Source organism: Periplaneta americana, chromosome 16 (genome assembly GCF_040183065.1).
Source record: "Periplaneta americana isolate PAMFEO1 chromosome 16, P.americana_PAMFEO1_priV1, whole genome shotgun sequence".
NCBI lineage: Eukaryota > Metazoa > Arthropoda > Insecta > Blattodea > Blattidae > Periplaneta > Periplaneta americana.
The window spans coordinates 8,223,883-8,234,732 of record NC_091132.1 but is presented as its reverse complement, the minus strand read 5'-3'; the positions used below and the strand labels follow the sequence as shown (position 1 = coordinate 8,234,732).

Sequence of the window (10,850 nt, the reverse complement as noted above, 5' to 3'; positions counted from 1 at the left end):
TCAGTTGGGAGAGCGCTGGTACGTTCAACCAGAGGTCCCGGGATCGATATCCGGCCCCGGAACAATTTTTCCCTTGAAATTATTCAAATCTGCTTTACAGGAAGCTTCCCCTGAAAGACTAGATTTGCATAGTTTATTGCATTTCGTTTGCATTATTCGTGGATGAATTGAGTCATAATACTGAATAAAAATTGCAATAGTTCTGGAGAAGTCGATGTATAGAGACGGTCGGACAGGCGGCATACCGGAAGTCACTGTTAGGTACTGGTATCGGAGGAGATGAAGACATATCTTTGCACGGACACCTAACAACAGATTTTTCAGCCTCACTGTACCTCATAATCACACTTCATACGACAAGAAAGGAAAATCGGTAGTCTGTCACGAAGTATGTTCATGCAGACAAGCTTGTTTAATGAACTCAATATTGAGATATGGCAACGCTGCTCATATACGGATTTGTTGTTTCCAAGATCTCGCAATGCATTCTGGATGCGCCGTGCAGAATAATAGAGATAAGCCCAAGGGGTGACGGCCGGGTCAAATAGTTCCTATAAAGTTATAATTATTGGTACAGAGACAGTCCAAGAATCCTCGACAGCTCAACAGATTACATTTCAGGTGAGATTAGATATTAAAATGCCATACAGCGATCGAAATAAGCTTCACTCCGCTTGGGATCAGAATAAATCGAAAAGGTTTAAAGCAGACGTAAGCAACAATCTCGCATAGGCCTATTACTTGTATTTCCAAAGGTAACTGTGACAAAAATAATAGACGCTTAATGTTAGGCTACTCTGTCTTTTGTTGTGAGAGCTCCAAAATGAGATGCTTAATATCGCTGAGTGAACATTACTTCTGAATTATTTAACTATGGCTGAAAAATGTACAGACTTAGCGAAAACTTCAATGCGATTGGAGAGAAAGAATAAAATTATTATCATGACGACTTGAGTACTAACACGCTATCTGGTGTAAATTTATTGAACTAAACTCTTACCCCCATTTTAAAATTCAACAATGTAGATTTGGGTTTTGGTGGAACTACTCAGTTTATTTTATTATTTATTTCCGTAGTTGTCTGTGTACAATATGGATGTAAACGTCAATACAAGTAGACTACAATAGAAAGATACAACGCAACAACATAAATATGAATAAATGTAATTTGCGTATCTATTGAAATAATTAAAATAATATTACTAAAATTTAATGCAATTTCTGTCAATCTTAACAAGCTCGTCAACACTATAAAATACTTTATTTTTTAAACATTCTTCAATAATTACCTTAAATCTTTTAAAATTAACACTAGTTGCATTTACTGGCAATTTATTGAAACATTCAATTCCTATATTCTTACAAGAGTTCTGTGTTTTACTTATTCTGTTACAAGAACTATTTATTTGATTTTTTGTCTAGTGTTAAAATCGTGAATATTAGACCTTAAGTTACTATAATGCTTCTTGACATATAATAAAACATTTAAAATAAAAAGCAAAGGCACAGTCAGTATTTGTAGTTCAATAAAGTGTATCTTACATGATACATGGGATTTGATACACTTTAAAATTCGTATAGCCTTTCTTTACCATTTAAAAACTTAACTAACACCAAGAGAATGGCCTCATACTTCGATACCGTATTGTAGATGAGAATGAAAACAGGCATAATACGTCATAAGTAACAATTTCTGGCTTGTATGTAATTTTAGCTTTCGAAGCAAATAAATAACCCTAGACAATTTTCTACATAAATTTTCTGTCTGAACATTCCAAGTAAGTTGAGTATCCAAATACATTCCTAACAATTTAACATGTTTTATAGTTTCGTTGTTATTTAAAGTGGATTTTTGCAGCAAGATGTGGCAGAAAGCAATTTTGCTCCGAGTGCTTAATTGATAACACAAGGAAAATGTTAGATGTCACATCGAACGGGAAGGAGGAAAAGTGTTATCATCGAATTATTTATGTATTAAGAAACTACTTGAATATTTTCCTTCATGCTCTCTTTGATCTCTGATTGAGGTTCTGGCTGCAATGTATGTACATTTTGGAAACTTGTACCAAGCTAGTGCCACTATTATGAACTTAAACCGTTCATTGAACAAATGAAATGAATGTCTTTCTTGGCGTACGAGTAATTACAATTAATACCTTTTTATGCTTAAGGGGAATCTGTATATCGAACATTGACAAAAAAATTAAATTTTGGTTTTTATCGTTTTTCGGTTGTTTTAATATGTGTAAAAGGATAATATGATTTTATTTCTTCTAATTGTCAGCTTTTAGCCCTATCTTCAGCAAAAATACTGCAGTAATTCTTAATGCAAAAAATGTTATCAAGAACATTTTTTTCTTGTCAACTGCTCAGTGAAATTATAAATTTATTTAGCCGGTTGTATACATAAAAGTATGTTACATATGCCCTATTTTTTCTTCATTTGTATCTTTTATCACTTCTGAGTAAAGTGCGCCCGAAATTGAGGAATTTAACATTGCAAGATGTGGAAACTTTGACACCATTTTTCTGCACTTTCTTATTTTTGTGACATTGGTACACTTTTCTCAGAGAGTATTGTACCCAGAAGGCTGAAATTAATATAACAATATCAATGTGATGGCATTTTACACAGTAGGTTAAAAAAATAAGTTTATTTTTATCTTCAGGAAAAATAAATGCGTTACAAGAGCGGTATGTCGAAGTTTTCATGTTCGAGGAAAAGTTTGAAAAAGCGAAACGTAGTTGAGCTTTTTTAATTTCCGAGAATTGAAAGAAAACATACCGCTCGTGTATCGTACATTATTTTGTGCGAAGATCGTTTATTACATACCTGAAAGAGGAATTTCTAATTAGTTGCAATGAAATCTCCATCTTGGTTTCTGTTCAATGACGGCAAATTTGCAAAACAAAAATCTCTATCTTCAACATTGTTGCTTTAAAATGTTTTCTGTGTTTACTATACTCCAGCAGGCCGTGATATACGTCTGTCTTTTTTTTTTCTCCCAGTCTATGATGAGTCTGGAATCTTGTTGATTTTTTCACGGCTTCCTTAATGTTACTTGCATCACGAATGCAGTAACTTTAGTAGAGTTGTAGAGTTTACTTAATTTTTGCAAATATTTAAAAACAATGATTAACAGTGCAATTTAGGTGAAATTGCAGTGGTAAGTTTCCAATTTATAATTAGGCCTATTACTATATTGAACGTCTCTAAAAATAATATGTTAAAAGCCTAAAGCAGTGAAATCAATATGTCACTTAAGCGGTAAGAAGAGGGAAATTGTTATGTGTGTTAGGTTGGGAACACTGAATGTGGAATTTTAGACTTTCCGCGGATTGGTTTTGTGCGGAAACCAAGCAAATACGCACGATCTCGCACAAAATAATTTGCAGTAATTCTTAATGCAAAAAATGTTATCAATGAAAAAGTATTTTTTTTTTGCCAACCTCTCAGTGGAATTTTAAATTTATTGCACCGGTTGTATAGGTACATAAAGATATGTTACATATGTCTTATTTTTTCTACGTTTGTGTCTTGTACAGTATAACTTCTGAGAAAAGTGCACCCAAAATTGAGGAATTTAATGTTGTAATATATGTAAGTGCAGACTCCTCTTAATCCTGTAAGCTTAGTTCGTCTTATTTGGGTGCATATTAAATGCTTTTATTTGGTATCTTTCTCTTTGAGAAATTAGTTCAGGAAATGAACTATAAACTATAATATCGTTTACAACATGAAAAATAAACTGAATTGTGTGAAACGTATGAGAAAGTACGTATCAGTTTCGTGACTTTCCCTTTTCTGTACTCTTAAATCGTAATATTAACAGAGGACGCATTCACGTCCTGTTTGCTTTGATGTTGGAAAACATAATCAAGTATACTTAAACATCAATCATCTATTGACAAGGGAGTGAATTCCCGCAATCTAACGAGGCCGAATGGGTATGGATACTGAAATTCATTCCAGGATGGAGTCCGCACTGGCACCGCAGTTCCAGAATTCTCTGCAGGCGCAGATGTTGCTTCTGCAGCTGTTCCACGAGATTCTGTTGAACCGAACCCGGGACTCGCAGCAGTACGAGGAAGCCGTGCACCGTATTGATGAGGCCCAAGACATCCTATACCGCAAGTTCAAGCTCTTCTACGAGGAAAGGATACGCGCGCAGGTCTGTTTGTTACGACCAAGGGCCGGAAAAATTATAATTTGCTAGATGGGGAGAGATGGCCAACAGAAGGCTGATATGTTATTATTAGACTTCGTTGAATTGCCACACGCAGCATGCAATCAGGTTGCCGATGTACGGTAGTATAGAGGAGGTGAGCGACCTCCCGGTCTCGTAGTATAAGCAGTTCATGTTAAGAGACGTGACCGGTCCAAATACATAGAGCAGCTACAGCTAATGTATACCTATGTAAGCACTTGTTTTTGCATTACTGTGGTTGGAATAGTCAAAACTTAACATTTGTTCAGTGCAGACATGAATTCAATCAAACATACTACAATGAGTGTGTTGCTGTTCCAAACAATTGCCCTTGGAATATCCTTACCCCCGCAGCCAGTCTTGACCCGTTGGAAAACGTGGTTGGATGCTGTTAATTATTATGCAAAATATTACGGCAAAATAAAGGAGGTAATTGATGCATTGGATAGCACAGACAGTTCCGCTGTTGCAGCTGCAAAATCATTGCCTTCTGAACAGCTATTGGAAGATATTCTGTTCATTGATTCTAATTTTAAAATCGTGTCCAAAAGCATCATCCTGTTAGAATTGTCTAATCTACAACTCTCAGAAACCCTTAATATAGTGTATAAAGTATGATAAACCGTTATCCAAAATAACAATTGACTAATTTCAGAAAAAGTGAAATGTAAGTTGAGGAACATTATTACTAAAAATTCAGCCTATTCACAACTTCGTATTATAAATTATGTACTATCAGGTCACGACAAGACGTCTGAAGTTGGTGTACTAAAAAGTAGTGACTTTCCGTTCTTCAAATATGCACGTATTACATCGTGTGTTGTTGAACGTACATTTTCCCAATATAAAAACTGTTTAAGTCACCATCGGAGGAGGTTACTTTGCAGTCGCTCAAAATGTACGTAACTCTTCATTGCAATGCACATATTCAAGGATGATGTGAGTATATTACATTAAATTTTAAGAGTTAATATATCTCACTACACAATAGGCCTAATTGTGTATTTACATGTTTAGACGTTTCCTACTTCAATGATCATTCATTATATTTCTTGAATGCAGGATACAGGTTTTATTGTAACCGCAGTATACTGCTCAGTGTTTACATCAGAGGCATACTCCATTCGTTGCACGTCCCATTCTCATACAGTCTATACCGCGTGCGTAGTAAACCTTACGATTCTCGTGACAATTCCACGAAGTCTAGTTATTGTAAACCCATGCCGGGATGTAGGGATTGAAGGGTATACTTAAACAGGTTATAAGAATAAACAATAAACTATTTAAAAAATTCTATGTCTCTGATATAGCGGCACGAAGAATAGTCACCGAGTTTCGGGGATGAAACTACAGTTATGTTGGTTTGAATATTTTATTCTTGTTTCAGTTTAAAAATGGAGGGGTGGATCTATGATAAGGGAAGTAATTAATGAAGGGCATCCAAGATATTTTTTCTCTTCATATGAAGCGACATTCCGAAATTAGTACTGGCAAATTTTCACGCAAAGTGTATCGTACGTGTATTTTATCACTTTAATATTGCAGAACTCGCGATTACAAATGAAACGAGTGGTTGCATACTCTGTAGCCGCTCTCGATGCCGAGATATTACTGACAGAGGTCACGCAACACTGATATATTATAGGCCTGTGCAAATTCGGTGTCCTCATGCCCGTAGCGAGAGGAAAAAAGACGTGTTCTACGTCAAAATTACGTGGGCTGTTCATAAAGTAACTTTGTGTTCGTGCGCGCGATGACGCAGAATTGCAGTCAAGCGTCGTAGGCTGGTTACAGTGACAGGCTGGAGGCTTTTATGACTGTCTGTTGTATTCAAAATCTCGTTAAACGCTGTAATATATGTCTCAATTTATCCGGAAACTATGTAGAAAATAGAGCAAAGTTTGTAGTTTCAAACCGTTGTAAACAAATCCTGTAACCACATTGCTAGTTTTATTAGGGTAGGTACACGTTGGAGCAACGATAAACGATAAAAGAAATGACCTAGCGACGCTTTGGTATTATCAAAGAATCAAGTGTTCATATCGGAGCGACGAGGACGCGGGAAGCGAACATTTTGATTTATCAGTAGAAAATATTCTATACATCCACTTAATGAAAGAAGATATATAGGAAATATCAGCTGCTAAGTTCAAGGTTAATATAACTTAAATACGTACAAAATTGAACCCGTTTCTCATCTCAAAGGTAGTATAAATTCGCTGTGCTGTGATTGGTTATTGTGATCACATAATGTATCACGAATAAATACACAACTGATCAATTTGCCAATATCTACAACAATTAATTTAATATGCCGAAATAATAATAAATATATTAATATTCGGATATATTGATAACCACCGGTAATTATACAGATCAATATTATCTTAATCAGAGATTATATGAACGACAAGAGCGAAGAAAATGGAACTTATCTTTTTCGTCGCTTTTATCGTGTATCTTCGCTTTTATCGTTACTTCAATATGCACACCTCAATGACAATGCATGCTTCAATTCTCTCTGATATAGCATCGCTGCTTCTTTTATAGTTTATCGTCGCTCCAACTTGTACGTACCCTTAGGAATAAAAGGGAAGTTACTTTATGAACAGACCTCGTAAAATCTGATTCCAATCAGTTGAAGCCCATTTGCCAGAAGTCGGGATAGCCGAGCGGATAACGACATAGACTTAGTATGCGGGAAAGTCTCGGATCAAATCTCTGTAGATTTTCGTGTACTACATTATTTTCTACAGTAGAAATACGCTGGCGATAGTAAAGTTGTTTTATTGCTACTGTATTTGAATACTTTCAGTTACAGGACAAAATTAAATTCCATTGCACCAGAAATGTGACTGAGAAGAGTTGGAAAGAATTAAGTGAAGTAATTAATATTACCTAAACATACCTCAAGTGGTCTGGCAAGGTAAATTCTTTGTCAGTGAATTTTTTCCTTCTCCCTCTATGTGTCAATGCTGTACCCGCTATCTTGAAGATCTGTTCTAGCTCTCTCGGTGTCGTAGAACTAGGATCTACAATGTACCAATGCAAATGTTTCAGGAGGAGGAACTGAATTCTGCACTGCGCGCCATGTCCAGGTTCCTGGTGGATTCGCAGTGGATAATGGACACAAGCTGGAACCCTAGGGACAGTCGGGACGGCAAGGGACGCACCACCCTGCACGTGGCTGCGGAGCGGAACGCCCCGGCGACGGTGACGCGCCTCCTGCTGGGCGCAGGCGCGGACCCTGACGCGACGGACGTCGACCTGAATACGCCGCTACACGTGGCAGCAGAGAAGGGCAACCTGCGGACTCTGGAGATATTGCTGGCGGCAGACGCTGCGGTGGACAAGAAGAACAAATATGGCTAGTACCTACATGAAGTAAATGCAGACTGCACAATTGAGCACCGAAATGACTGGAATGACATTTATTATTATTATTATTATTATTATTATTATTATTATTATTATTATTTGGACTCAATGAAGTGCCTACCACACTATCTCATTCAAGAAAGCATAGAACTCTGCCTCCATGCCCCCCAGATGCCCTGGTAGCGAGTATAGGAGGATGTCAAAGCGCCTGCACATAACATTTCCTTAAGGGGACACGCTATAAAAAAACATCTATAAAAGAAATCCCATTACACTGACATAATATTATTATTATATATAATAATATATTTTATAAAATATCTTTGACACTAATGGCGTAGCGTCAATGTAAGCTAAAAAGCTCAGCTTCCCCAGTTAATAATAATTTCATAATAAACCTGCAGTTTATGGACAAAATTATTTATTAATTTTAATAGAATTTATATTTACGCGTTAAATATTATGATGCGGCAGCTCAGGATGATTTGTGATGCAGCAGTAAATAAGCCTGCACACACCAGCTTCCAAGCAGACTGGTTTCTTACACTCATTCTTCTGTGTAACCCACCCCGCATATTTTCCATCCCTTTCTAAGTAAACTATCCTGGTCGCAAGACTATCAAGAAGCTAGCTTTGACATTGAAAATAAGTAGTTTCCGAGTTATCCCTTTTCGTCAGTTGTGTTGAATTGAAGTGTTAGTGTGCATTGTGGGTGATATAATAAATAATGAGTGAAATAACAGTTCCTGACACCAATTTTCTTGAATTTTTTAGGACAATTCTATTATCAAGACTGACTTACGAACAAAAGTGCGATCTAAAAAACAAATGACCGACTCCCTTGCTGTCAATGAAGGACACAATCAAAAGACAGCCGCATACTTACGTACATTATCTATTGACAGTTAATATTGTGATTCCTCTAACTATGACAGGGAGTCAGCTAGTGTCATACCTATACTTGTCTATTTGTTAGAGATATGTGTAAACTGTGAAATCATATTTGAGGTCATGCCTTATTGGTGTTACTTACGAGGTTCCAACCAATCTTCGACTGCTGACTTGACATTGACTACTATTTATTTTAAGACTATATTTTTGTAATACGTTTTCTCATATTGCATGAAAGACAACTTGAATTAGCTTCCCCTGCTCAAAATTTCATGCTACGCCACTGTTTGACATATATCTTTGATAGTGTAATACCTACCAGTCTAATAATTTAAAATGTAATACGTAAGTTGAATTCAGAAGCCGGCCCGAGTCTAAGCAAGCAATCAATCTACTTGCAGGTCGGACGCCACTGCACTCGGCTGCTCGACTTGGCCACACGGCCGTAGTCCGCAGACTGCTGGACAAAGGCGCAGACGTCCACACTTCGGACAACAGCAGGGAGTTCCCGCTGCGCGGGGCAGCCTACAAGGACCACGTGTGCGTCGTGCAGGCCCTGCTGGAGGGCGGAGCGGACGCGAACCGCAGCAACCGCAGCAACCGCACGGCGCTGCACGAGGCGGCTCTGTACGGCCGGCTGGCCGTGGTCAAGCTGCTGCTGCTGCACCGCGCGGACGTGGCCGCAGTGGACAGGTTCGGGTCCACGCCCCTGGAGGACGCCAAGATGGGCTCCCAGACTGCAGTCGTCAAGTTCCTCTCCAACCCGTCTCTGTGGACGCTGGTGCAAAGCCCTTCATGTCCATAACACGTGTCTACACTATTAAAATAGTTCTAATAATAGAATAAATGCGCACAAGTCGTGCATAAGGTTGTTAAGCTACGTAAGATACAGACTGAACTTAGCACTCTGTTGCTCACATTGTTTTTTCTCAATGTTCTACCGAGGATTTCCCTATAACTGTTCACCTTGTTCATTTTTGACAGAATTCTACCAGGGATTTCATTCGTTTCTTGCACTTGGTTGCGTGGTATCGGTCACACGGTTGCTCGCACAGTTCACACACACAGTTGTTCCCCGGTTCGTGGAAGCACTTGGTCTTGCATATTTTGTGGTGGTATCCATGCACTGCTATTGAGTTCACTAGGTGTCGGAGATCTTGATTTGCGTCGGCCCAGGATCTGTTTGTCACGGCTTCTGTTGTATAAAAATCCAACCATATGTCCCTTCTCTTTTTCTCCCTTTCGCGTAGAAGTTTCTTTGAGCTGTCGGTAGATGGGAGCCTCATACATAGGTCTTCTATGAAGAAGGGTTCCCTGGCGAGTTCGTATGCTAGCCTCGACTTTGTGTATTTGGAGATACCCAAGGTGGCTTTCAGAAATCGTGACTTCACTGCTTCCAGAGTCATTAAGTCTTTTAGGCTCAGCTTTTCCCAGATGAGATCTATTCCGTAGGTTGCGATGGGAACTATTTTTACGTTGAACAAGGCCATGGCGGTTTTGAGTGATATTCTGGATATTGCCTGGATGTCATACATGGCTTTTGTGGCTGCTGCTGCTCGGGATTTTAAATGTATTCTAAATTACCAGGCGGTGGTTTGCAGAGTTAGACCCAGGTATTTGAAGCTGTTAAAATAGTTCTGAACACCCATTACAAACTCCACGGTTTGTAGATTGGATAGAGTAGATACAGTCAGGCTGGGCAACTAAAAGCGATACGGTGCTTCAACACATACAAAAGTCAAGTTTAGTGATTTAAAAAAACTCGTTGAGTTGTCTATTTCAAATGATTTCGTTGCTGCTGAAAGGTTTAGCTTACATTTATTAATAAATATAATTTTTATTTTATTTTAGTAGGTTATTTTATGACGCTTTATCAACATCTTAGGTTATTGAGTGTCTGATTGAGATGAAGGTGATAATGCCGGTGAAATGAGTCCGTGGTCCAACACCGATAGTTACCAAGCATTTGCTTATATTGGGTTGAGGGAAAACCCCGGAAAAAACCCTCAACCATGTAACTTGCCCCAACCGAGAATCGAACCTGGGCCATCTGGTTTCGCGACCAGACGCGCTAGCCGTTACTCCACATAATCTATAGGTTTTTTTTTTTTCCAGCAAAAGTAAGAGGTAGATAAAATTAATTGCTCATATTTTCTACACAATCTTAAAAATTCTGGCACTGGCCTATTACACAAGAAATGACATTTTTTGCATCGCTAGTTCACCACTCATTGCCAAAACTTTAAAGTATGTTTCCACCATTTTGTTCTTGTACAAGTAACAGCCTCTCTTCAATGCTGTGTACAGCAGCTCTGAGTTCGTGTTCTGGAATATCTGCCACAGTGTGTGCGATGGAGTCCTTCAACTTACCAA

The 10,850-nt window shown here is 38.2% G+C and overlaps 1 protein-coding gene across 1 annotated transcript; it reads left to right on the top strand.

Annotated features, from left to right (window-relative positions):
* The first annotated feature begins 290 nt into the window (after window positions 1-290).
* Window positions 291-9,357, top strand: LOC138716408 (serine/threonine-protein phosphatase 6 regulatory ankyrin repeat subunit C-like). Its single transcript, XM_069849472.1, has 4 exons — window positions 291-621; window positions 3,974-4,172; window positions 7,269-7,575; window positions 8,879-9,357. The coding sequence occupies exons 2-4, from the start codon at window positions 3,975-3,977 to the stop codon at window positions 9,280-9,282; spliced, it is 909 nt and encodes a 302-aa protein (XP_069705573.1). The 5' UTR covers window positions 291-621; window position 3,974; the 3' UTR covers window positions 9,283-9,357.
* Window positions 9,358-10,850: the final 1,493 nt, after the last annotated feature.